Source organism: Sus scrofa, chromosome 13 (assembly GCF_054392235.1).
Source record: "Sus scrofa isolate SSC_HxYL_T2T_F1_AM1 chromosome 13, Sscrofa_HxYL_maternal_Yorkshire_Landrace_v2.0, whole genome shotgun sequence".
Lineage (NCBI taxonomy): Eukaryota > Metazoa > Chordata > Mammalia > Artiodactyla > Suidae > Sus > Sus scrofa.
The window spans coordinates 133,358,816-133,386,717 of record NC_139395.1 but is presented as its reverse complement, the minus strand read 5'-3'; the positions used below and the strand labels follow the sequence as shown (position 1 = coordinate 133,386,717).

Here is a 27,902-nt window from a genome sequence, read left to right as displayed (position 1 = left end):
AAAGGTGAACTTCGAAGTAGGAATTAAAGCATCTAAACATCTGATTAAGTGGTAAAAAAAATAATTAATGTAAAGCATGAAATTCCGGAATAATCATCTGAATATAAAAATTTAGGAAGTTTTGACCTGTCCTTTGGTTGAATGAACACAATAGGTATTAGAATGTTAATTGTTTTATAGATGTGAATATTAGATTAAACAAATTTAGAATGTTTTAAGAAGTGCAGTGAACCTCAGATGAATATTGACTTAATATGCTAATAAGTATAGTTTTACATGCAGCATTTCTAAAACTTACTTCAGAACACATACCCTCCTCTGACCAAGCCTCCTGGGATTAGTTGTTTGGTGGAACCCTATTTCAGAAAACTTGGAAGAAATGTATTTTAGAGTAAATTTTCCTTCTCCTTCCAATTCATCTAACATATTGCCATCAGAATCACCTATAAAAACCGTCTATCTTTTTATTCCCCCCTCTAAAATTTTTGTTTCACATTGCTTAAAAGTTGAACCTCTTTAACATGGCAATTGAAAAACTGAGTTCTTCACAATTTGGGCCTAACTTCTGCCTTTCCAGCTTCATCTGTATCATTTGTACCACCCGTTCTTAACATATCGCCATTCCATCCCTTCCTCCTACCCTATACTCTAACAATATTATTTATGCATCCCCATTTATCTTTTTAGGCCCAACTCAAATGAAGCCTCTTAGGTAGTATCTTTTAAAAAGATTTCTCTTGGTAGACTTCATCATCATCATCATCCCATAGTGCTTTGTCCATACCTCAGTTACTACTGTGTATATTCTAGTTATTTTGTATCCCCAAGACCAGCCAAAAGCCTGAGTGAAGACATTCCTATTGAAACCAATAACAAAAATATTCACAAAAAAAGAAAAAAAAAACAAAAACAAAAAACCTGGTCTTGGAAATATTTGGAAAATTTCATTGAACTCCAACCTTCTATGTGAAAACTATTCAATACTCATATATATATTATATATATATATATATATATATATATATATGTTTTTTTTTTTTTTTTTTTGGCTACTATGCAACATATGGAGTTCCTGGGCCAGGGATCAAATGTGAGCCACAGTTTTGACCCCTGCCACAGCTGGCAGCACTGGATCCCTAACCCACTGTGCTGGGCCAGAGATTGAACTTGGGTCCCAGTACTCTAGAGATGCTGCAGATCACAGCAGGAATTCCAAATTTTTGTTATTTTTTTTTAGATGTCACTTTTCATTGATAAAAGATTGACATTTTATTCATCTCTTTAGCAAAGTACTAGATGGATGAAATAACACATAGAGACCTTTAAAAATATGAGCTTATAGGAGTTCCCGTCTTGGCTCAGTGGTTAATGAACCCGACTAGCATCTATGAGGATGCAGGTTTGATTCCTGGCCTCGCCCAGTGGGTTAAGGATATGATGTTGCCGTGAGCTGTGGTGTAGGTCGCAGACACGGCTCAGATCCCGCGTTGCTGTGGCTGTGGTGTAGGCCGGTGGCTACAGCTCTGATTAGACGCCTAGCCTGGGAACCTCCATATGCCCCGGATGTGGCCCTAGAATGACAAAAAGGCAAAAAGAAAAAAAAATGTGTGTTTATAGATATTAATGTGTAGCATATTAATATTTTATTCATGTAAATTATTTCTCTAAAAATGTTAAGTATTGTTAAAATAAATAATATAAAGAACTAAATTCCTTTTAGTTTTGTTCATCATATTAAACATATTTAACATATATATTTTAAATCCTAGGCATTAGCAAGGATAAAGCAGGAGATAAGAGAAAAAGAAAATTTGGTTAAGGAAAAGATCAAGTTTTTGGAAAGTGAGATTGGGAATAACACAGAGTATGAGAAAAAAATTTCTGTTGCTGATCGCAAAGTTTTAAAATGTAGAACAGAATATCAACGTCATGAAACCAATAGAAGCCAGCTGAAGGATGAGGTATGTCAACTAAAAAGACTGGCTTGTGTGTTTATAACAAATTACTGTACAAATAAGCCTAAAGTTTTTCCTTTGATTAAGGAACTGCTTTCTGGTTCTTTCTATCATGTACCTTCCTGTTGTGGAACTTTTAGGTTACTCTGATGAGGCCTTGATTGGATGAAGGCAACAGAGGCCATCATTCACCTCACAAGTGGTATGAAATGTTTCACCTGGAGTTGTGCAGGGCCCAACTTGCCTGTCACACATGGTGTTTTATAAGTGACCAAAGGCAAATGGCTCTTGAAGGGTCTAGGCTGTAAGTCATATATTATAAAATAACTGGAAAATAAGCAAATGTGAAGATGAATTACTGACATTGGTGATAATTTGAAAAGTCTTTCCAGTGCTACATGTGTATGATGGTTTTAACTCAAATTCTAGGTGGAGCTACCTGCTTACATTCAGTTTCTTACATTGTTAAGGGAAAATATTTCAGTGTGGTAATGGGACAGTGTAGTGGTGTAGCACCTTGGAATACACTGAGAAAATAAAACTCCTGCTTTTTTCTTTCCTTCTTTGGAGCATACGTGCCAGGTAACACTCTCACAGGGAGAGTTAGCAATCCCCTTAGTTAGCAATAAAGGGATCTTTATGAGCTGTGTGCCCTGAGGCCATGTTATCTGAAGTTACTGCTGTTTAGGTGATAAATTGGAATAGTGCAGAGCATTTTATTCTATAAGTTGTTGTACTTTATATTTCTGATAAAGGGGGGAAGATTTTTTTTCCTGACTGAAGAGAATTAAGATCTTGAAAAAGTAAAATAAGTGAATTTCTTGTATAAATGAAATGTCACTGCTACTAGCTCATTCAAAAAATTTTTAAAGTTTAAACCATTTGGGAGTTCCCGTCGTGGCGCAGTGGTTAACGAATCCGACCAGGAACCACGAGGTTGCGGGTTCAGTCCCTGCCCTTGCTCAGTGGGTTGATGATCCGGCGTTGCCCTGAGCTGTGGTGTAGGTCACAGGCATGGCTCGGATCTTGAGTTGCTGTGGCTCTGGCATAGGCCGGAGGCTGCAGCTCCGATTTGACCCCTAGCCTGGGAACCTCCATGTGCCGTGGGAGTGGCCCAAGAAATAGCAAAAAGACCAAAAAAAAACAAACCATTTGCAGAAAAGAATTTAGGTATTCATTCATTTATACTTGGTTTATTGAAATATAATTCACAAATCACAATACACCCTTTCAATGTGTACAACTCAGTGGTTTTTAGTATTTCATAGGATTGTGAAATTCTCACTATTTAATTTTAGAATATTTTTATCTTTAAAAAGAAACCCCATACCCATTAGCAATCTCTTTTCTTTCTCCTCTTCTACCAGGCCCAGGCAACTTTTAATCTACTTTCTGTCTCTATGGATTTGCCTATTTCGAACATCATAATATGGTGCATTTTGTGTCAGGATTCTTTTACTTATGTAATGTTTTCAAAGTTCACACAAGTTGTATCATGTAAGAGTACTTCATTTTTTTTCTCAATTTTTTTTTATTGTGGTGAAATACGTGTAACATACAATTTAACATCTTAACTCTTTTCAAGTGTACAGTTCTATGGTATTAAATACATTCTTAATTTTGTACAACCATCACTGTCACCTATCTTCATAACTCTTTTCTTGTAAAGCTGTAACTCTATGCCCATTAAACAATAATTTCCCATTTTACCCCTCCTCTCAGCCCCTGGAAACCACCATTCTACTTTCTGTCTCTATGATTTTAACTGTTCTAAGTGCCCCATATAAATGGACTCATGAAGTATTTGTCTTTTTGTGACTGCCCATTTCACTTATTTTACTTAGCATAATTTCCTCAAGAGTCATCCATGTTATAGTATATGTCAAAATTTTGTTCCTTTTCAATGCTGAATACTACTCCATTGTATGTATATACCACATTTTGCTTATCCATTCATCTGTCAGTGTCCTTGGATTGCTTCCATATTTTAGCTATTGTGAATAATGCTGCTGTGAACATGGGTGTACAATTATCTCAGAATTGCTGGATCCTATGGTACTTATATTTTTAAATTTTGAGAAACTGCTGTACCATTTTCCACAGTGCCTATACCATTTTACATTCCTATCAGCAGTGCACAAGGGTTTCTTTACATCCTCATCAACACTTGTTATTTTGGGATTTTTTTCAATGGTAGCTATACTAATGGGTGTGAGGTGGTATTTCATTGCAGTTTTGATTTGTGTTTCCCTAATGATTAATGATGTTGAGCATCTTTTCATGTGCTTATTTGCCTTTTGTATTTCTTACTTAGAGAAATATCTATTCCATTTCTTTGTCCATTTTTGAGTCAGGCTTTTTGTTGTTTTTTTGAGTTTTAAAGGTTTTCTGTATATTCTGAATATTAATCCCTTATCAGATATATAATTTGCAGATATTTTCTCCCATTCTATGGGTTGCCTTTATGCTCTGTTGATAGTGTTTTCATTGTACAAAACTTTTTAATTTAATGAAGTCCAATGTGTCTATTTCCTCTTTTGTTTCCTATGCCTTTGGTGTTATAGCCAAGAAATCATTGCCAAATACAGTGTTGTGAAGCTTTTGCTTTTTGTACTTCATATATGTAGGTCTCTATATGCTAGTATCTTAAAAGTCATTTAAAATTAAAAGTCAGATAAAAAATAAAAATTGTTAAATATGTATTACAGAAACATGGTTACTATGTTTGTGGGTGTAACATAAGTTAGAAATTAATGTGTTGAGAATAGAACTCTCAGAAATGAAATATATAATTTCTGTCTATTAACTAATAAATAGCTGGATTCTTTAAAAGCCACTGTGAATAGAAGTTCCAGTGATTTAGAAGCTCTGAGGAAAAATATTTCCAAAATAAAGAAGGATATTAATGAAGAAACAACAAGGTAAAAAAAAAGATATTTAAATATATTTATAGTTTTTAACTATTTCTAGAAATATTATTGAATATTTGGTTTTTTGTTTAAACAACTGTAAAATTATAGTTAGTGAATTATTAAACTTAAAAAAGTTTCCTGGGTTTTTTGGTACAAAGACTTAGGATAAATATTTTTATGATTTATTAAATATATATTGGCAATAAAAAAAATATATGGCAAAAGAAACTTTCAAGTTATGTGAAAAAAAATCTTAGGATAAACTGATCCTTGTTTGTTTGCATTAAATACATTTTATACATGTTTTATATTTTTTCCTTATAAATTCTCTAAAGGTTACACAAAATTAAAAATCATAATCAGATTGTAAGAAAAAAATTAAAGCAGATAACTGAGAAAACTATGTCTGTAGAAGAGAAAGCTACCAACTTGGAAGACATGCTAAAGGAGGAAGAAAGAGGTGTAAAGGTAAAGTTTAGTTTCAGTTTTTTAAAAATCACAGCAAATTTAGCAATAGTGAACTAATTAGACTCTTGGGATCAGAAGAGTATGAGGTCTTTTGAGGCTCTAATTTCTGGTGAGATCACTTTTGTAATCAGATTATTGAGTTGTTAGACCTCTTTTTACCTAATTCTCCATTTGCTTCACTTTCAGCATTTAACTTTGATGTCTTCTTTTAAAGGTAGCCCCTCTATCTTTGGCTGCTCAGTGCCTTCTGTGTCCCTGTCCCTGTGTGCCATCCATGTACAGATTCTCATATTGCAGATGTACCTTGAAAAGCGCCCTTAGTTTACAACTGATTCCACCTGATCATCTTTTTTGTTTGTGATCAAATTACTCCCAGTGGTCTTCATTCATTACTTGTGTTTCTTCAACATCTGCTATCTTTTTAACCTCTTACAGTCTGGCACCTTTTATTGATAAATGTGCTTTTAAATTTTAGCACTTTACTAACTTTACTGATGTCCCCCTTCTACCTTAATCTCTTTGGTATTCTGGTAACATTAAAACCAATTTTTGAGGCCCAAAGGCTGATTCACCATTTCCTCTTTGAAAACTTCAAAGTGACTTGTGTCACCTATCAGTATAGACACTACTTTTTTTTGATGAGGGAAGAAGAGGGGCAGCTGAAGGTGCTGGTAAAATCCCCCCTTGGCTGAGGCTTATTATCAAGGGTGGTTTCACTTATATTTGGATAGAATCCAGATTCCTCAGTGTGCTGCTCTATGTTTAAAATTCCTGAGTAATGGAGACATGCAACAATCTTGACATGAGTGGTATTTTAGTCCAAATTGTACAACATAATTAAAAAAAAAAGTTGTGTCTCTTTACCGCCCCCCCCCCCTCTTAAGAGCATGATTTTCTGTACCACATGAAATGGGGAAGTATTAGAACTTACTAAAAATCTATGAAGACTATGAAGTTTATATGGAATAGACCTTCTGAAGACAGAATTAAAAACTAGTGATATTTTTTAAGAAATCAGCTGAATTAGCAAATAGTAAGATTGGCAGCATGTGTACTGATTGTGCTCTAGCAGGTTTGTGTTTCTAATCTTGGTTTTTGTAGTTGTTGGAGTTTTTTTTTTTTTTTTTTTTTTTGGTTTGGAAAAATTACAAGCCTATGTGTTTTGGAGATGAGCTGTGTTATTCACCAGCAATCACTGACTTTATCTTTATTATTTAGTTATTTATTATTAAAGTATAGTTGATTTACAATGTTCTGTCAATTTCTGCTGTACAGCAAACTGACCCAGGCATATATATTATATATATGTATACACACACATACACATTCCCTTTCTTATCTTTCATCATGTTCTATCCTAAAAGACTGAATATAGTTCACTGTGCTATACAGTAGGATCTCATTGCTTATCCATTCTAAATGTAATAGTTTGCATCTGCTAACCCCAAACTCCCCATCTATCCTACTCCCTTCTCCCTTCCCCTCGGCAACCACAAGTCTGTTCTGTTCTCTATGTCTGTGAGTCTGTTTCTGTTATGTTGGTAGGTTCATTTGTGCCATATTTTAGATTCCACATATAAGTGATATCATATGGTATTTGTCATTTTCTTTCTGACTTATATCACTTAGTTTGATAATCTCTAGTTGCATCTATATTGCTGCAAATGGCATTGTTTTGTTCTTTTTTATGGCTATTCCATTGTGTGTATGTACCACATCTTCTTAATCCATTCATCTATCAATGGATATTTCTGTTGTTTCCATGTCTTGCTATTGTGAATGGTGCTGCTATGAACATAAGGATGCATGTATCTTTTTGAATTATAGTTTTGTCTGTCTGGATATATGCTCAGGAGTGGGTTTGCTGGATCATATGGTAGTTCTGTTTTTAGTTTTCTCCAGACTGTCTTCCAAAGTGCTTGAACAAATTTATATTCCTCCCAATGGTGTAGGAGGGTTCTCTTTTCTCTACATATTCGCCAACATTTGTTATTAGACTTATTAATGATGGCCATTCTGACTGGTATGAGGTAGTACCGCATTGTGGTTTAGACTTGCATTTCTCTAATAATTAGTGATGTTGACACCAAGCACTGATTTTATTTTTTTATTTTTATTTTAATTTTTTTATTTTTCTGTCTTTTTGCCTTTTCTAGGGCTGCTTCCCGTGGCATATGGAGATTCCCAGGCTAGGGGTCCAATCAGAGCTGTAGCCACTGGTCTACGTCAGAGCCACAGCAACGTGGGATCTGAGCCGTGTCTGCAACCTACACCACAGCTCACGGCAACATCGGATCTTTAACCCACTGAGCAAGGCCAGGGATCGAACCTGCAACCTCCCGGTTCCTAGTCAGATTCGTTAACCATTGCGCCATGACGGGAACTCCACCAAGCACTGATTTTAAAATTCTGACTGGCAGTCTTTGTCTATTATATGAAAAATAGTGTGTTTTATAAACTTATATCAGATTATATTTCTTCATTTGTGAAAATTTAAATGTGCCAAAGACTTCTTTTGTTTCATATTGAGGTTCATTGTTTTCCAAAGGGAAATATGCTTATCTGGGTATACTTATCTGCCTTCTTATCTGGTATATGAGAGCACAGAGAGAAATTATTTCAACGTTTTAAACTGAGAGCTTTCATTAGATCTTGGCATGGGGATCTATTTGAAGCTTGAATACATTGATGTGAGACCCTGAGATCAAGACAGACTTGCCTCCTGAGAAAGGAGCAGTGGGATACGGGTACTGGTTTGTTTCCTGGAGGGGTGCATGTGCAGGGAAGTCAGCTGCAGGCAAGGTGTGAATAAGGAATAGTGCCAGTAGTACGTTGGGGCTAGCCCTTACCAGCTCGTAAGAATTGATAAATTTTCTGGAATTTATAAGTCAGCTGCTAAACATAGCTACTATTAAGAATTCAGCTATATTTTATTATTCAATTATATTTTATTTATAATTAAATAAATTATATTAAAAACAAAAGTAATAATTATTCAGCACATATCCCTTCCAAATTATTTTACCTTTTGCTGTTATCTACCCTTTTAAGTTACTTAAGATTACTAATGTTTGTTATATGTGTATAGTAGATATACTGCATAATGGTTTGCTACTGCATATTTATCAGCTCTGCATTTAGAGGAATCATGTTAGTAGCTTGAAATTTGCCATAGTGGGAATATAAATAATCATAGGAATCAGCCTCTTCCCCTAACCTCATATCCACTAGAAGGCTGGTATTTAAACATTTTTCTGCTCACCACTGGATAGTGCCCAAAAGAAGATTGGAGATTGAGTGATATGATTTCTTCTTTTAACACCCTTAAGACTTTAGTAAACTTTGTGAACTCATAAGCTGTGTATTTTTAGTATATTTTATGTTCTTTCTTTAGCATTCTCAAGACTTTAGTAAACTTTGTGAACTCATAAGCTGTGTATTTTTCGTATATTTTATGTTCTTTCTTTAGCATTCTCAAGACTTTAGTAAACTTTGTGAACTTATAAGCTGTGTGTCTTTAGTATAGTTTATGTTCTAAGGAAAGCAGTGGAATAGCTGAGTTCTAAGGCTAAGGTGACATGGGATAGAATTAAGATGACAGATCAAGGCGTATGACACAGGAGTAGAAAATGACTATTCTAGTCTAATAGACTAGTGTAGACTACAAGTAATGTTGGGAATTCGTTGAAATTGTGGGAAGGGCTTTATATTCTAAAGGGCTAAAATGCAGGTTAATTTATGAGCCCCTAAATTATAATGTTCGTGCAATAAAATACTTCAAGGCATTATATTTCATTAATCACTGTAGTTCTTATTATCAGGAAGTAGAAGTTCAGCTGAACATATTGAAAGATGTGCTATTTAAGAAAGTTCGGGAATTACAGACTGAGACAATGAAAGAAAAAGCCATTGTATCTGAAATCGAAGGAACCCGTTCTTCTCTAAAGCACCTCAACCATCAGTTACATAAACTGGACTTTGAAACCTTGAAGCAGCAAGAAATTATGTACAGTCAGGTAGATGTTACTCTTATGACTATATTCCATATTGATTTGCTATAATTGTGGCGGTCAAGATAACTCTGCAGAGTCCTAAGAAAATAAAAATTTCTAAGAACTCTTGGTGGGGATGGACAGATGCTGAAGATGAGGTATCATGTTAGGTCAGTAGCAGGGTGAGGGAGCCTTGAAAACAATTTCTTTTTCTTGATCTGAAATAAGCAGGTAAGAAGATAAATAGCTCTAGTTCACAGTTTAAAGGGACCTGGAGCAGTTAGAGCTGGAGTAAAACAAAACAGGGAGTGGGATATCTGACACCTAGAAAAACTGTATGTTGATTCTTAATTGTACTAACATCAACTTCCCCTCTTCCAGCCCTGGACCAATAGATTAGAAGTATTTTTAAAGTTTTTCCTTATTTATTCTATATAATATTCTGTCTCATATTAGTTTCGTAATGTCCTCCCTCTCTACATCTTAATTTCCTCATCTAATATATTCTTAGTTTCTCAAAATTACAAATGATAAAGTACAATTTTAAAAATAATTCATTAGAAGTTCATCATATTTGAGCCTTTCATGGCCAACAATTTGTGACTCTTTTTTTTTTTTGCACCCTTTAGAAAAGTACCCTCAAAAAATCCATGTCCATGTAAACCCATCATAGTAGTATGATAAATACCTACTGCTTTGTTGTATTTTCAGAAAATTAGTTCTTTGTCACTGCCATGTGCCCTGGTTGTGAAAGAATAGTTTGCTATTTCACTCCTTAGAGTAAGATGGATTTTATTCTATAAATTAGGATTAAAGTGATTTTAATAAGTGATGACATCAGGCCAAACATAAGAAAATATTTACAGAGTTTTTGCACTTATAGAAATGGTTTTAATGATTTCTTTTTACTAACTTATTTTTAAAACTGTAATAGGATTTTTACATTCAACAAGTGGAACGCCGAATGTCACGGTTAAAAGGAGAAATTAATTCAGAAGAAAGACAAGCCCTGGAAGCAAAAACCGTTGAACTTAAAAAGACATTGGAAGAGAAAAAATCTACACTCAGCCTTTTGGAAGTACAGATCAAGAAGCTTCATGTAACTTAGCCAAAATACTTTTCATACTTCAGATATCCTAATCATTAGTCATTTTGTTTTAAATCAACATGTTCCCAAGACTTGACTTTGGATAGGACGATTGCTAGGCTATCCACATATATAACAAGTTTTTGGACTAATGTTCTTATTTCTAGACTGACTACGAGAATGTAACATTACCATTGATTATGCACTTACTATATGCTTTTAGTGTTTTATTTCATTTAATCCTTACAGATGTCTTGAGAGGAAGGTATTATTACTTGTTTTACAGATTAAGTAAGTTGTCCATGATTTCATAGGTACTATACAGAGAGGTAGGATTTGATCCCTGGTCCATGTGACTTAAAAATATTATTAAAAAACTGATAGGGAGTTCCCGTCGTGGCGCAGTGGTTAACGAATCCGACTAGGAACCATGAGGTTGCGGGTTCGGTCCCTGCCCTTGCTCAGTGGGTTAACGATCCGGCGTTGCCGTGAGCAGTGGTGTAGGTTGCAGATGCGGCTGGGATCCCGCGTTGCTGTGGCTCTGGCGTAGACCGGTGGCTACAGCTCCAATTCAACCCCTGGCCTGGGAACCTCCATATGCCGCGGGAGCGGCCCAAGAAATAGCAACAACAACAACAACAACAACAACAAAAAGACAAAAAAACAAAAAAACAAAAAAACAAAAAAACAAAAAAAACTGATAAATCCCGGTTTTCTATTATGTATCTACCATAACAACGTGATTGTTTTTTTTATCTCTGAAATGGCATTTAAGAGAAGCTGCTCCTTTATGGGTCATCTATTGTTATTCACATGTTTACTTATTTAAAATATTTCAGATGACTCAAATTTGTTAATGAAGTAAAAATGTTCTCCATCTTCAGGTATTTTAATATGTTTATGGTAATATAAAACCTCTGTTAGGGGAGCCTTGTAATATAAAAGCTATGTTAAAGTTTAACTGGAAAGTAGGAGGGAAGGAGTGAGAGCATGGACCTGAATGAGGAGAGAACTCTAAAGGGTTTAAATGTTAAACAGCTGGAAAGGCTAGTGATGAGTGTCCTCTAGTGGTAATAAGAAGAACTGCTTGAATTCCTTAAGGGCTACAAAGGTGAAAGGAAGTTGTCTTTAAATTAAAAAAAAAAAATTTTTTTTTCACATGACAAAATATTGATTTGGTATAGTCTGTAGCATGATTAAGTTTTTAAAAATCTGTTTCTTCGGTTTAATGGGAAAGAGTACATGTCTTTTCCCAAGTTTGGAATCAGAACTGGTTTTGAATGTCAATGTTGTATCACTACTGCTATTTTAACTTTTCTGACTCCTAGTTTACTCACTTTTAAGTGGAAAACAATATTTAATATTATTTAGGGCATTTGGGAGGATTAGAATCAATGTATATCTTAATAGTGCTTTTAGTAGGTATTCAATAAATTGTATTATTTTAATTATATACTCTTACATTCCATAGTGGGAATATTAACACTATGGAATGAGCTGAGGGTGACATTTGTATCTAAACATGTTTTTTGACCCTAGCCTGAATTGTACTTGTTTTACTGTGTGGGGATGGATCTAGTGTTCCCCTTTTAACTACCCTGGGGTTCTGTCCATTGTATATACTAGGCTAGTGCTAACGCCTATCCCAACTCTGGTTTTGACAGAGATAAATAAATTAATGGAAATACAAGTGAATTTTTAAAGATACTGAAGCTAATTAACTGTCTAATGAAGGTTTTTTTCTTTTTCAGTAGTAGCATTAGGTTATAAAGTCAATCTGCGTTCTCTTTCCCTTGCAACTTCATCTCTTATTTTGCATGATAGAAATGTATTTCTTCTGGTTGAAAATTACCTTAAATTAAAATTTTCATTCTAAAAGTTAATTTTATGAAATCTTATCTTTATGTAAAAAAATTCTTTTTGTCTTGCTGCAATTTTAGGTCCTTATACTTCAGAGAAATATAGGCAATGAGAAAGGCAGCAGAGGGAGGAAAAGGGGGAGAGAGGAAGAGAGAAAGAGAGAAATCAGTTCGAATTCTAACCATACATAATATTTCCTAGAATTATTGAACTCAAACTAAACCCAAACATCAATAGATAATAAAAATGAATATGTTTCTATGTGAATGTCCATGTATATTACTTTAGAGACATAGGAGCATAAAGGGTGAGATTAAAAAATTTGATCATTATAAATATTTAATGGAGCATATAATTTAATGTCATACATATTTAGTAGTATGCATTTAATATTTTTATTTAAAATATGTATTTATGTATCTTTTTTCCTTTTTACAGAATGATCTTTATTTTATCAAGAAGTCAAATAGTAAAAACTGTGATGAAAAGCAGTCTCTCATGACCAAAATAAATGAACTAAACCTTTTCAATGACAGATCAGAGAAAGAACTTAATAAAGTCAAAGCTTTGAAACAGGTACAATAGAATCCTATATATATGTAATATAAAAACCACATGTTTTCCTGCTAATTGTAGATAAACTTTAAAATACAAATTATAAAGAATAAATCACTATAACTGTACACAAGATAAGCAGTTACAGTATATTTTTTTCTTTCAGTCCTTTTAAGAAAATTGGCTTTAGGGAGTTCCTGTTGTGGCTCAGCAGCTTAAGAACCTGACTAGTATCCATGAGGATGCGGGTTAAATCCCTGGCCTTGCTCAGTCGGTTAAGGATCGTTCGTCATTGCAAGCTACAGTGTAGGTCACAGATATGGCTCAGATCTGGCATTGCTGTGGCTGTGGTGTAGGCCTGCAGATGCAGCTTTGATTGACTGCTAGCCTGGGAACTTCCATATGTCACGGGTGTAGCCCTAAAAAGACAAAGCAACACAACAAAAGAATATTGGCTTTATATACTGGATTCCAAAATTTAAATATATATTGTACATGATTCCTATTTTTAATGGCTTCCTACAGCACATTCCATGAAGTCACCATTATTTATTTAACCATCTCCTATTTTTTGGGATATGTTTGTTTCCATTGTTTGGCTATTTGAAATAGCACTAACGTGTACTATGCACATATTTTGTTACACATTTATTCTTGTAGTTCCTTAGGATAAATTTCTAGTTGTATAATTATGCTTCAAAAAGAATTATTTTTAGTGTCTTGAAACTATTTTCAGACCAAATTGCCGTCTAGAGGGTTCAATGAATACTCCCACCAATAGTGTGCACTTGGATTGCATCCCTGGCCTGGAAATTTCCATATGCCGCAAGTATGGCCATATAAAAAAATTGGTGACATTTTAAAACATTTTATGTTTAAACATAAAATTTTAAATATCTATGTTTCAATTAAAATGTTTAAAGCATTTTAACAATTATGTTTCATAATTTTTCTTTTGGATTTTTTGTTCATTTTCTTGGTCCATGTTTCCATTAGGAGGTTTATATTTTTAAATTGCTTTACAAAAGATCTTCATATGCAAAATTATTAACTCTCATAAATACTATGTCCATTGTCCTTATTTTTTATTTTATTATTTTTTAAAATTAAATTTAATTTTTTTAGGGCCATAACCTGTGGCATACGGAAGCTCCCAGACTAGGGGTCAAATTGTAGCTGCAGCTACCAGCCTACACCATAGTCACAATGCAGGATCTGAGCCATGTCTGCAACTTCACTGCAGCTCATGGCAATCCCGGATCCTTAACCCACTGAGCGAGGCCAGGGATCAAACCTGCATCCTCATGGATACTAGTTGGGTTGTAACTTGCTGAGCCACAACGGATTTCCCACGTCCATTGTCTTTAAATTTCTATTCAGTTTTTTGACATAAAAATGCTTTTTAAGCATCAAATAATTGTTTTTCCCGTGTTTTTTACGCTTAGATACTTCTTCATCACATTAAAAATCAAAACATTTACTATTTCTAGTGGCTGCATTGGTTTCATCTCTTACATTAGGTTTTTTCATTCCTCTGGAATTTATTTTTGGTGCCTATGAGATGTGGGGATCTAATCTTTTTTCCAACTGAAAAGCTTTGTTTTGAAATAGTAAAATCTCATATTCTGGATTTTTTTTTCTGGGCTTTCTGTTCTGAAAATTGATCTATGGGTGTGCTCCTATGTCAGTACTCTACTCATGATTGAATTGTTTTAAAATAAAAGTTTAGGGAGTTCCATTGTGGCTCAGTGAAAATGAATCTGACCAGGATCCATGAAGACACAGGTTTGATCCCTGACCTCGGTCAGTGGGTTAAGGATCCGGTGCTGCCATGAGCTGTGGTATAAGGTTGCAGACGCAGCTCGGATCTGGCATTGCTGTGGCTGTGGCATAGGCCACAGCTTCGATTTGACCCCTAGCCTGGGAACCTCCACATGCCTCAGGTGCAGCCCTAAAAAGACAAAAAAATTATTTACACATTATTTCATAAGATTTAGTTCAGAATATAAAAAAGCTCATCCATAGGCCTGTATATATTTTCTGGATTTTGTAACTTTCAATTTTAGGAATAACTTCTTCCTTTCGTTTTTTAGTAATACTTGCATTTAAAATGAATTATAATAAAAGACTTGGAATAGCCGTAAACCTCTTTCTTAAAAAGAAAAGAAAACCCGAGTGTGACTGGGAATAACATAAATTTAATCCTAATTAATATCTTGGTCAATGGTCAAATTAGAAAGAGTTATATTTTCAAGTTTGAATTTTGTAGCAATAAAAAAGAAACATTTTGATTTGGGTATACAAATTATTATTTCAATATTTGATGATTTTGTTATGTTGATAGGATTTGATGATAGAAGACAATCTTTTAAAACTTGAAGTTAAACGTGCTCGAGAAATGCTCCACAGTAAGGCAAAAGAGGTTCTTTCTTTGGAAAAAAGAAAACAGCAATTACACACAGCTATGGAAGAACGGACTGAAGAAATTAAGGTTCACAAAACAATGCTTGCATCACAAATAAGATACGTTGATCAAGAACGGCAAAACGTAAGGTAATAGCGTTTTAAAATACTGCTATCGAATTTTGAAAATGTAAGGGTAATGTCGGAAGAACTGACTGCTCCCTCTACCATGTTGGATGTCCATCTTTTTCTTTTTCACTTGAAAAGCCTTTTAATATAGTACACAAGTCATATTTTAGCCACAAAGCCATGCTTTTCTCTCTCTCTCCCCTTAGGCTAACTCCTCATTCTTTAGATTTACCCTTTTACTTTAAGATCATTAATCCTCTTGGAATTGATTTTTGTGTACGGTTTGTGGTAAGGGTCCAATAACATGCTTTCCATTATGGATACACGGCAGCTGCATTTACTGAAGCAATTTTCCCCTAGAGATTTTGCATATGTTTTGTAAGATTTTTCCTGGCTGCAGGCTATTTTCGTAAAGATTGCTGTCAATGTTATTTCCTTTTAAAACATTTCATTTTCAGTTCATTGCTGGTAAATAGAAATACAGTTGATTTCTGTATATTAAGTATCTAAAACCCTTGCTTAAACTTTTATTAATTCTAGCAATTGATCTGTAGATTTTACTTTCTAGGTATTTCATTGACATTATTTGCAAATAACAGTTTCGTCTCTTCTTTTTCAATCTTTTCAATTTCTATTGTTCTTGCTCTATCGCCCTTATTATCTAACTAACCTCCAGTTCAAAGTTGAATAGCAGTGGTGATTGCAGGTACCCTTGTCTTGCAGGTGCCTGATCTCAAAGGGAAAGTTTTCATTGTTTTATCATTAAGTATTAAGTTTACTGTGGTGTTTTTGATATTCTCTTTATAATATTAAGGGAGCTGCCATCTATTTTCATTCTTTGCTAAGAGGTTGTTTTAATTTGTTTAACCAGGAATGAGTGTTGACTTTTATTATATGCTCTTTTGCATTCATTGATATGATGTATCTTCTTTAATCTGTTAATATAATTGAACATATTGATTGCTTTTTTAATCTTTTTATGGCCATGCCTGTAACATATGGAAGTTCCTGGGCTAGGGGTCAAAGTGGAGCTGCAGCTGCAAGCCTACACCACAGCCATGGCAACACCAGATCTGAGCTGCATCTGCAATCTGAGGCCAGGGATTGAACCCATATCCTCATGGACAGTATGTCAGGTTCTTAACCCAGTGAGCCAAAACAGAACTCTTTTTTTTTTTAATTGTACAGTTGCATTATTTAATTATAAGTATCATAAAGTCTTTGATGGAGAGGAAATAAGAATCAGTTCTAAGAAGACTTCAGCATTCCAAGAATGATGTCAAATGACCCCTTTCATGGTGGATTATGCACTTATTTACCATGAGATATATTTCTTCTCCAGAGATTCCTTATTTGTGTATCAATTGCAGATTTTTGGTTTGCAGTTATTCTGAAGTTTTGATATAAGAGTCAATATGTACATGAGATTGTTTTAAGTTGTTGTTCTCTTAATTGCAAGTTCATCTCCAGTGTCCTGCGTTTGTACCCACCACTTCTCATGATTCCTGATTTTGGTGGCATAATTGTGTATGGATGATTTCGTATCTTTACTGTATATATACCTTTACTGGTGAGCCTTGTCATTTGTGGAATTTTTGTTTCCTGTTGCTGTCTTTTCTTTTCTGCCTAGAGAAGTTCCTTTAGTATTTGTTGTAAGGCTGGTTTAGTGTTGCTGAATTCTCTCAGCTTTTGCTTATCTGTGAAGGTGTTGATTTCTCCTTCAAATCTAAATGAGAGCCTTGCTGGGTAGAGTAATCTTGGTTGGAGGTTTTTTCCTTTCATCACGTTAAGTATATCATGCCACTCCCTTCTGGGCTGCAGAGATTCTGCTGAAAAATCTGCCGATAACCTTATTGGGGTTCCCTTGTATGTTACTTGTTTCTTTTCCCTAGCTGCTTTCAAGATTTTCTCTTTGTCTTTAATTTCAGTCAGTTTGATTAATATGTGTCTTGGTGTATTCCTCTTTGGGTTTATTTTATATGGAACTCGTTGTGCTTCCTGGATTTGAGTGAATGGTTCCTTTCCCATGTTAGGGAAGTTTTTGGCTATTATCTCTTGGAATATTTTTTCTGTCCCCTTCTCTCTCTCTTCTCCTTCTGGTACCCCTATAATATGGATGTTGTTGCATTTCATGTTGTCCCAGAGTTCTCTGAGACTCTCTTCATTTTTTTTTTTTTTGTCTTTTTTTAGCTATTTCTTGGGCTGCTCCTGCGGCATATGGAGGTTCCCAGGCTAGGGGTCTAATCAGAGCTGTAGCCACCGGCCTATGCCAAAGCCACAGCAACGCGGGATCTGAGCTGAGTTTGCAACCTACACCACAGCTCACAGCAACGCCGGATTGTTAACCCACTGAGCAAGGGCAGGGACCGAACCGTAACCTCATGGTTCCTAGTCGGATTTGTTAACCACTGCGCCACGATGGGAACTCCCTTCATTTGTTTTCAATCTTTTTTCTCTCTTCTGTTCTGTCTCTGTAATTTCCACTAATCTGTCCTCCACCTCGCTTATTCATTCTTCTGCCTCCTGTATTCTGCTGTTAGCTGCCTCTAGTGAATTTATTTCAGTTATTGTATTTTGCATCTCTTCTTGCTTAAGTTTTATATCTTGTATCTCTTTGCTCAGTGTTTCCTGTAAGTTATCCATCCTTGCCTCCAGTTTATTTCCAATGTCTTGCATCATCTTCAGCATCAACAATCTAAAGTCTTTTTCCTGGAGGCTGAGAATCTCCTCATCACTTATCTGATTTTCTGGGGTTTTTCCTTTCTCCCTCATCTGAGTTATAGTTCTCTGTCTTTTCATTTTTATAGGTTTTTGGTGTGGTGACCTTTTTACAGATAATAGGGTTGTACTATTACTTACTTACTTATAGGGTTGTACTCTCTTACTTCTGGTGTCTGACCCCCTTGTGGCTGCACTCAGTATGGGGGCTTGGTGTAGGCTTCCTGATGGGAGGGGCTGATGCCTGCCCACTTGTAGGTGGAACTGATTCTAATCCCTCTGGTGGGTGGGGCTTAGTCTCTGGGTGGGATTAGAGGCAGCTGTGTGCCTGAGGGGTCTTTAGGTAGCCTGTTTACTGAGGGGCAGGGCTGTGATCCCACCTGGATTGTTGTTTGCCCTGGGGCTTCTCAGCACTGTCTGACAGGTGGGGCCAGATTTTCCCAAAATGGCCACCTCCAGAGAAAGGCACGCTGCTGAATATTCCCGATAGCTTTGCTTCCAATATCCTTTCCTCACAACAAGCCACATTCACCCGTTTTCCCAGGATGTCCTCCAAGAACTGCAGTCAGGTTTGACCCAGATTCCCTTGGAGACTTTGCTTTGCCCTGGGACCCAGTGCAAATGAAAGTCCATGTGCGCCTTTTAAGAATGGGGTCTCCGTTTCCCCCAGTCCCGTGGAGCTCCTGCGCACAAGCCTCACTGGCCTTCAATGCCAGATGCTCCAGGGGCTCTTTCTCCCAGTGTCAGATCCCCGCATGTGAGGGTTTGATGTGGGGCTCAGAACTCTCACTCCTGTAGGTGAGTCTGTGAACCAGTTAGTTTTCAGTCTGTGGAGCTTCCCACCTGGGAGGTATGGGGTTGTTTATATCATGAAATCGCCCCTCCTACCTCTTGATGTGGCCTCCTCTTTTTCTTCTGGAGTAGGGTATCTTTTTTAAGGTTTCCAGTCCATTTGGGTGGAGATTGCTCAGTCTTTAGTTGTGAGTTTTGTTGTTTTTAGGAGAGAAGTTGAGCTCCAGTCCTTCTATTCCACCATCTTAATCCTGTCTCCCAAAACAGAACTCTTGATGGGCTTTTTCAAAGCTAAAACAAAATTACATTCCTGTAGCAAATACAATATTACATTTTGTATATACCTAGATTTTCTTTGCTAATATATATATATGTATATTTTTTTGGTGTCTTTTTTGTCTTTTCTATGGCTGCACCTGCAGCACATGAAAATTCCCAGGCTAGGGGTCTAATCAGAGCTGTGGCCACTGGCCTACACCAGAGCCACAGCAACGTGGGATCTGAGCCACATCTGTTACTCACACCACAGCTCACGGCAACGCCAGATCCTTAACCCACTGAGCTAAGCCAGAGATCAAATCACCGTCCTCATGGTTCCTAGTCAGATTCATTAACCACCGAGCCATGACGGGAACTCCCTCTTTGCTAATATTTTTAAACAAGTTTTGCATCTATGCTTATAATTCTTTCCAGCCCCTGACAAGTTACTGGGTTATTAAGGTTATATCCACTTTTATAAAATGATATATGTGTTTCTCATTTTTTTGTAATAAGTGTGTAAAAGACTAGAATTATATATTTTTAATACTCAATTATTTTATTACATTTATAGTTGTACAATGATCATCACAACCCAATTTTAAACCTTTTCCATCACATACCTCCAGCCAATCCCCCCCCCCAACCTGTTCCCTTTGGAAACCATAAGGTTTTCAAAGTCTGCGAGTCAGTATCTATTCTGCAAATAAGTTCATTGTGTCTTTTTTTTAGATTCCACATGTAAGTGATAGAATTTGATGTTGGTGTCTCATTGTCTAACTTCACTTAGTATGATAATTTCAAGGTCCATCCATGTTGCTGCAAATGCCCTTGCTTCTTTTCTTGTAATGGATGAGTAATAAGCCATTGTGTATACGTCCCACATCTTCTTTATTCACTCTTCTGTAGACGTGCATTTAGATTGTTTCCATGTCTTGGCTATTGTACATAGTGCTGCAATGAAACTTGGAGTAATGTCTTTTTGAGTCATGGTTTTCTCTGGATAGATGCCCAGGAGTGGGATTGCTGGATCAAATGGTAATTCTATTTTGAGTTTTCTGAGGCATCTCCATACTGTTTTCCACAGTGGTTGCACCAATTTACATTCCCATTAGCAGTGTACTAGGGTTTCTTTTTCTCCTCACCCTCTCCAGCACTTATTGTTTGTAGACTTTTGGATAATGGCCATTCTGGCTGGTGTAAGGTTGTGCCTCATGTGGTTTTGATTTGCATTTCTCTAATAATGAGTAATGTTGAACATCTTTTCATGTGCTTTTTGGCCTTCTGTATATCTTCTTTGGAGAATTGCCTGTTTAGATCTTATGCCCAATCCCTTGTCAGTTGCTTCATTTGCAAATATTTTCTCCCATTCTGTGGGTTGTCTTTTTCTTTTGTTTAGGGTTTCCTTTGCTGTGCAGACACTTTTAAATTTAATGAAGTCCCATTTGTTTATTTTTGTTTTTACTATCATTACTCTAAGAGATGGATCTGAGAAGATGTGGCTGTCGTTTATATTGGAGAGTGTTTGCCCTATGTTTTCCTCTAAGAGATTTATAGTATCTGGTCTTACATCTAATTCTTAAATTCATTTTGAGTTTATTTTTGTGTGTGGTGTTAGGAAGTGTTCTAATTTCATTCTTGTACATGTAGTTGTCCAGTTTTCCCAGCACCACTTATCGAACAGGCTGTCTTTTCTCCATTGTATATTCTTGCCTCCTTTGTCACAGATTAGTTGGCTGTAGGTGTGTGGGTTTAATTCTATCCTGTTCCACTTATCTGTATTTCTGTTGTTGTACCAGTACCATATGCTTTTGATGACTGTAGCTTTGTAGTATAGTCTGAAGTCAAAGAGCCTGATTCCTCCAGCTCATTTTTCTTTCTTAGGATTGCTTTGGCTGTTCTGGGTCTTTGTGCTTCCAAACAAACTTTAAGATATTTTGTTCCAGTTCTGTGAAAAATTTCCTTGGTAATTTGATAAGGATTGCAATCATTCTGAAGATACCCTTGGGTAGTATAGTAATTTTGTTAATATTGATTCTTCCAATCCAAGAGCATGGTATGTCTTTCCATCTGTTTGTGTCGTCTTTGATTTCTTTCATCAGTGTCTTATAGTTTTCAGAGTACAGGTCTTGTGTCTCTTTAGGTAGGTTTACTCCTAGGTATTTTATTCTTTTGGATGTGATGGTAAACGGGATTGCTTCCCTAATTTCTCTTTCTGCTCTTTCATTGTCAGTATATAGAAATGCCATCGATTTCTGTGTATTAATATTGTACCTGCGACTTTGCCAAATTCATCGATGAGCTCTGACAGTTTTCTGGCAGTATTTTTTTAGGATTTTCTAGGTATAGTATCATGTCATCTGCAAATAGTGATAGTTTTACTTCTTCCTTTCCAATTTGGATTCCTATTATCTCTTTTACTTCTCTGATTGCCATGGCTTGGACTTGCAAAACTATGTTGAATAGTAGTAGTGGAGCAGACATCCTTGTCTTGTTCCTGATCTCAGCGGGAATTTGTTCAGCTTTTCACCATTGAGAATATTGTTAGCTCTGGGTTTGTCATATATGGCCTTTATTATGTTGAGGTAGGTTTCCTCTATGCCCACTTTCTGAAGGGTTTTTGTTAGAAATGGCTGTTGGATTTTGTGAAAGGCTTTTTCTGCATCTATTGAGAGGATCGTGTATGGTTTTTATTCCTCAGTTTGTTAATGTGGTGTATCTCCCTCGTTGAATTGTGGATATTGAAGAATCCTTGCATCCTTGGGATAAATCCCACTTGATTGATCATGATGTACAATCCTTTTAATGTCTTGTTGGATTCAGGTTGCTAGTATTTTGCTGAGAATTTTTATTTCTATGTTCATCAGTGAAATTGTCCTGTAATTTTCTTTTTTTGTGTTATCATTGGTTTTGGTATCAGGGTGATGGTGGCCTCATAGAATGATTTTGGGAATGTTCTTTCCTCTTCAATTTTTTGGAATAGTTTCAGAAGGATAGATGTTAGCTCTTCTCTAAATGTTTGGTAGAATTTGCCTGTGAAGCCATCTGGTCCTGGACTTTTGTTTGTTGGAAGTTTTTTAATCACAGTTTCAATTTCAGTTCTTGTGATTGGTCTGTTCATTTTTTCTATTTCATCTTGGTTTAGTCTTGGAAGATTGTACTTTTCTAAGACTTTGTCCATTTCTTCTAGGTTTTCCATTTTATTGGCATATAGTTGCATGTAGTAGTCTCTTATGATCCTTTGTATTTCTGTGATGTCTACTGTATCTTCTCCTACATCTTTAATTTTATTGATTTGAGTCCTCTCTCTTTTTTTCTTGATAAGCCTGGCTAAGGGTTTATTAATTTTGTTGATCTTTTCAAAGAACCAGCTTTTCATTTCATTGATCTTTTCTTTGGTTTTCTGTTTCTATTTCATTGATTTCTGCTCTGATCTTTATGATGCTTTTCCTTCTGCTAACTTTAGGTCTTGTCTCTTCTTCTCTCTCTAGCTGCTTTAGATATAAAGTCATCTTGTTTATTTGAGCTGTTTCTTGTTTCCTGAGGTGGGCTTGTATTGCTATAGCCTTTCCTCTTAGAATGGCTTTTGCTGCATCCCATAGGTTTTGGAGTGTCATGTCTTTGTTGTTATTTGCTTCTAGGTATTTTAAAATTTCCTCTTTGATTTCTTCAGTGATCCACTGGTTTTTTAGTAGCATATTATTTAGTGTCCACATGTTTGTGTTTTTTTCAGTTTTTTCTTTTTGTTGATTTCCAGTCATATAGCATTGTGGTCAAAAAAGATGCTTTTATGATTTCAATTTTCTTAAAGTTACTGAGGTTTGATTTGTGGCCCAGGATGTGATCAATCTTAAAGAATGTTCCATGTGCACTTGAGAAGAATGTGCATTCTCCTGCTTTTGCATGGAATGTCCTGTAAATATCTATTAAGTCCATCTGGTCTAATGCTTCATTCAGGGCTTGTGTTTCCTTATTGATTTCCTATCTCGATAATCTGTCCATTGCTGTAAGTGGGGTGTTAAAGTCCCCCACTATTCTTGTGTTGTTATTAATTTCTCCTTTTAAGGTTGTTAGCAGTTGCCTTACATATTGTAGTGATCCTATGTTGGGTACATATATATTCAAAATTTTTTATCTTCTTCTTGGATTGATCCTTTGATCATTATTTAATGTTATTCCTTGTCTCTTAAAATATTCTTTATTTTAAGGTCTATTTTGTCTGATATGAGTATTGCTACTCCACCTTTCTTTTGATTCCCATTTGCCTGGAATATTTTCTTCCACCCTCTCACTTTCAATTTGTATGTGTCCCTAGAAGTGAAGTGGGTCTCTTGAAGACAGTGTATATGTATCCATTCAGCCAGTCTCTGTCTTTTGGTTGGGGCATTTAGTCCATTTACATTTAAGTTAAAGATTGATATGTATGTTCTTATTGCCACTTTATGAACTGTTTTGGATTTGTTTTTGCTGCTCTTTTTTCTTCCCTTCTTCTCTTGTTCTCTCCTGTTGTTTGATGACCATCTTTAGCATTGTATTTGAGTTGATTTTTCTCATCTGTGTGTGTATCAATTACAGATTTTTTATTTGCAGTTGCCCTGAGGTTTTGTTATAGGAGTATATATACATACATATACATATATATATACACACATATGCATATATACATACACACACACATAAAAGATTGTTTTAGGTTGACAGTCTCTTAATTACAAGTGCATCTCCAGTGTCCCGCATTTGTACCCTCCTCTTCTCACTATTTCTGATTTTGGTAGCATATTTGTATGTGGATGATTCCCTAACTTACTGTATATATGCTTTTACTGGTGATCCTTATAACTTGTAGTATTTTTTGTATCTAGTTGCAGACTTTTCTTTCTAAAGACTTTTCTTTAATATTGTTGTAAAGCTGGTTTAGTGTTGCTGAATTCCCTTTTTTTGCTTGTCCATAAAGAGTTTTTTTTGGGGGGGGGTCTTTTTTTTTTTTTGTCTTTTTAGGGCCACATCCACAGTATGTGGAGGTTCCCAGACTAGGGGTCTAATTGGAGCCGTAGCTGCTGGCCTACACCACAGCCACAGCAATGTGGGATCCTAGCCTCGTCTGCAACCTACACCACAGCTCATGTCAATGCTGGATCCTTAACCCACTGAGCAAGGCTGGGGATGGAACCCACAACCTCATGGTTCCTAGTTGGATTCATTTCCACTGATCCACGACAGGAACTCCTGATTGTCTATAAAGCTTTTGATATCGCCTTCAAATCTGAATGAAATCTTCGCTGGGTAAAGTCATCTTGGTGGTAGTTTTTCCCTTTCATCACTTTAAGTATATCATGCCACCGCCTTCTGGGCTACAGAGTTTCTGTTGTAAAATCTGCTGATAACCCTATTGGGGTTCCTTGTATAGTATTTGCTTCTTCTCCCTAGTTGCTTTCAATATTTTATTTTGGGGAGTTCCTGTCGTGGTGCAGCAGAATTGAATCTGGCTAGGAACCATGAGGTTGTGGGTTCGATCCCTGGCCTCGCTTAGTGCTTTAAGAATCTGGTGTTGCCAAGAGCTGTGGTGTAGGTCGCAGACACGGCTCAGATCTGACATTGTTGTGGCTGTGGCACAGGCCTGTTGCTGCAGGTCCAATTACACCCCTAGCTTGGGCACCTCCATGTGCTGCAGGTGTGGCCATAAAAAGACAATAAATAAATAAATAAATAAATATTTTCCTTTGTCTTTAATTTTTTGGTTGGTTGATTAATATGTGTCTTAGGATTGCTTTGGCTATTTGGTTTATTTTATATGGTACTCGTTGTGTTTCCTAGATTTGAGTGAGTGGTTGCTTTTCCATGTTAGGGAAGTTTTTGGCTATTATCTCTTCACATATTTTTTCTGTCCCTTTCTCTCCCTCTTCTCCTTCTGGCACCCCTATAATACGGATGTTGGTGCATTTAATGTTGTCCCAGAGTTCTCTGAGACTGTCTTCATTTCTTTTCAATCTTTTTTCTGTTCCACATCCGTGATTTCCACTAGTCTGTCCTCCACTTCGCTTATTTGTTCTTCTGTCTCCTGTATTCTGCTGTTGGTTGCTTCCAATGAATTTTTTAATTTAGATATTGTATTTTGCATCTCCACCTGCTTAAGTTTTAAATCTTGTATTTAAGTTTATTTATTTATTTCTATTTTTGAGGGTTTATTTTGGTATTCTTTTCCTAACTTGAGATAGATGCTAGCTAATTAATTTTCAACCTTGATTTTTAAAAATTTTTTTCTTGATTTTTACATTAAAAAATGTGAAAGCCATTCTTTGTTCATCAGCTGTACAAAAACAAGTTGCAGGTGTAGAATGGTTTGCTGACCTTGGATTTTTATCTCTAAATGTAATATTCTATTGTATGTATCTACTCAAACTATATGTACATTTACCTGTTGATAAATATTTGAATCATTTCCAGTTTAGGACTACTGCATGTAAAGCTGCCATGAACATATGTGTTCTTGGAATGGTCATCTGCTTTCTTTTCTCTTGGGTAGCTCTTGGTTAGATGCCTAGAAATGGAACACCTAGATCATATGGTAGGTATTCTTTTTGTCTTTCCACTCTTTCTTTGGTTTTATTGGATTTTCCTTTTTTCCTCAATTTATTTATATTATATATAAATTTTAATTATTTTGTTATTTATTCTTAAATTCAAAAGAAATTATAATCTTTCTATCAATACTGAAGATTTATTAGTTCCTATTATTTTTTCCTTCCTAAAATAGTTAAGGCTCTTTGCACCTTTTATTGCTGAATTTCCTCTCTTCATCTTTCATGTATTATTGAAATCACTGATTAGTTTCAGGTTGTTACCTATTGTTCTTAATATTATGTCTCTCCTTTTTAAAGAACTTAATCCTTACAGCTTGCATTAAACCGTACAGCCAATTGCCAACAATCTTTTCAGCCTAGCTAAATGTTTTATTTATTTCTTGGTTTAATATTCTCTCATGTATTTTTTGCCACTCTATATTTTTGTATTTTCATTTTATTTTTCTGAAGTATGTTTGGAAACTCTTTTTCAAGAATTTATATTTTCTGAAAATTTTGAGTCCTCATATATTTAAAGCATATTTATTCTACCCCATATTTGAATTACAGTTGAAGTTTGAAAGTATTGTTTCCTGTTCTTCTAGATTAAAGTGTTGTTCATGACAGGGTAATTCATTTTATTTTGTAGGGATCCTGTTTTTTTTTTTTTTTCTTTCTGGAAGCTTTGGGACAATGTTTTTATTTGGGGAATTTCGGGATTTCTGTATTTCTGGGTGTTTTGTCCTTTTTATTTTTCTTGTTTGACCCTGGTGAGCTCTTTCAGTTATTTCATTGAAGTCTTTCTTTCAGGTCAGGAAAATAATTTTCTATTAATTCTTTTTTTTCCCTTATATCAATCTTCCCATTTGTTGTTCACTTTTAGTGGATGCTGGTGATTCCCTGCTCCTGGCAGGTAACCATATTGATGCTGAACTTAGTGCAGGCACCCATTTGGCATAGTGCATTACAGCTCAGAGCTGCTGGGCTCCTCAGCTCCTTCCACATCCTCCTGCCTCAGCCTCCCAAGTGCACCCAGCACCACACCCAGCATTCTTCACTACTTTTATTTATTTATTTAAAAATTAAAAAAAAAATTTAGGGCTGCACCTGGGGCAGACGGAGGTTTCCAAGCTAAGGGATGAATCAGAGCTACAGCCTAAACTACAGCCACAGCAACACCAGATCTGAGCCATGTCTGCAACCTACACCACAGCTTACAGCAACACTGGATCTTTAACCCACTGAGTGAGGCCAGGGATTGAATCCATGTCCTCATGGATACTGATCAGTTTGTTACTGCTGAGCCACAACTGGAACTCCTTCACTACTTTTAAATTAAAAAGAGACTACCTGTGAGAACTCTTATTCTTTCATTGGTTCTTTCTTTTCATGGCAGCCCATTCTAGTATTATGGGCATTTTTGGAAGCAGTATGTTTTTCGCCTTTTTTTTTTTTTTTTTTTTTTTGGCCCACAGTGTGCAGTGGCTTGATATGGCATTTCAGTTCCCAGACAAAGAACTGGACCTAGGTTACAGTAGTGAAAGCACAGTAATAACTACTAGACCACCAGGAAACTCCCTTCTTTCATCTTTGAGAGGATACTACTTAGAATACTTCGAAAGTTCTTTTCTATCCCAGACATTATCTTTGTATCTCCTAGGGTCTGTTCTGTCTATGCTCATTTTATTCTTTTCATTCATACTGTTAGCTTTCCATAGCTACTGATAGTCTTTGGGTTTCTGTTGTATTTATTATTATTAACTAATACTTAATTAATAATCGTGGTGATTGGTATAGTTAGTTGGTATGGATTTCTTCTGTAATTAGGTTAGATTGCTTTTTATTTTTATTTAACTCAATAAATTTTAGTACATTTCTAGTTATACAATGATCATTACAACCCTATTTTATAGCATTTCCACTGCAAACCCCCAGCTGATCCCACCACCCCCAACCTGTCTCCTTTGGAAACCATAAGGTTTTCAAAGTCTGTGAGTCTGTTTCTGTTCTGCAAAGAAGTTCATTATATCCTTTTTTTTTTTTTTTTTTTTTTTTTAGATTTCACATATAAGTGATAGCATATGATGTTGGTGTCTCACTGTCTGACTAATTTCACTTAGCATGATAATTTCTAGGTCCATCCATGTTGCTGCAAGTGTCATTATTTCATTCCTTTTAATGACTAACATTCCATTGTGTATATGTCCCATATC

General features: G+C 35.7%; 1 protein-coding gene across 7 annotated transcripts in view; it reads left to right on the top strand.

Moving 5' to 3' along the window:
- CCDC39 (coiled-coil domain 39 molecular ruler complex subunit) overlaps positions 1-27,902 on the top strand; it is a 146,957-nt gene that overhangs the window by 105,416 nt on the left and 13,639 nt on the right. For 6 of the 7 annotated variants that reach the window (XM_084990371.1, XM_084990370.1, XM_021071234.2 and 3 more), the window contains 7 exons: positions 1,770-1,961; positions 4,773-4,876; positions 5,203-5,335; positions 9,157-9,351; positions 10,262-10,426; positions 12,713-12,850; positions 15,174-15,382. In XM_084990371.1, the coding sequence (XP_084846497.1) occupies positions 1,770-1,961; positions 4,773-4,876; positions 5,203-5,335; positions 9,157-9,351; positions 10,262-10,426; positions 12,713-12,850; positions 15,174-15,382 (1,136 nt within the window). Of the gene's footprint in view, positions 1-1,769; positions 1,962-4,772; positions 4,877-5,202; positions 5,336-9,143; positions 9,352-10,261; positions 10,427-12,712; positions 12,851-15,173; positions 15,383-27,902 lie in introns of those variants that run through there. The other variant, XM_084990375.1, reaches the window with a different exon arrangement.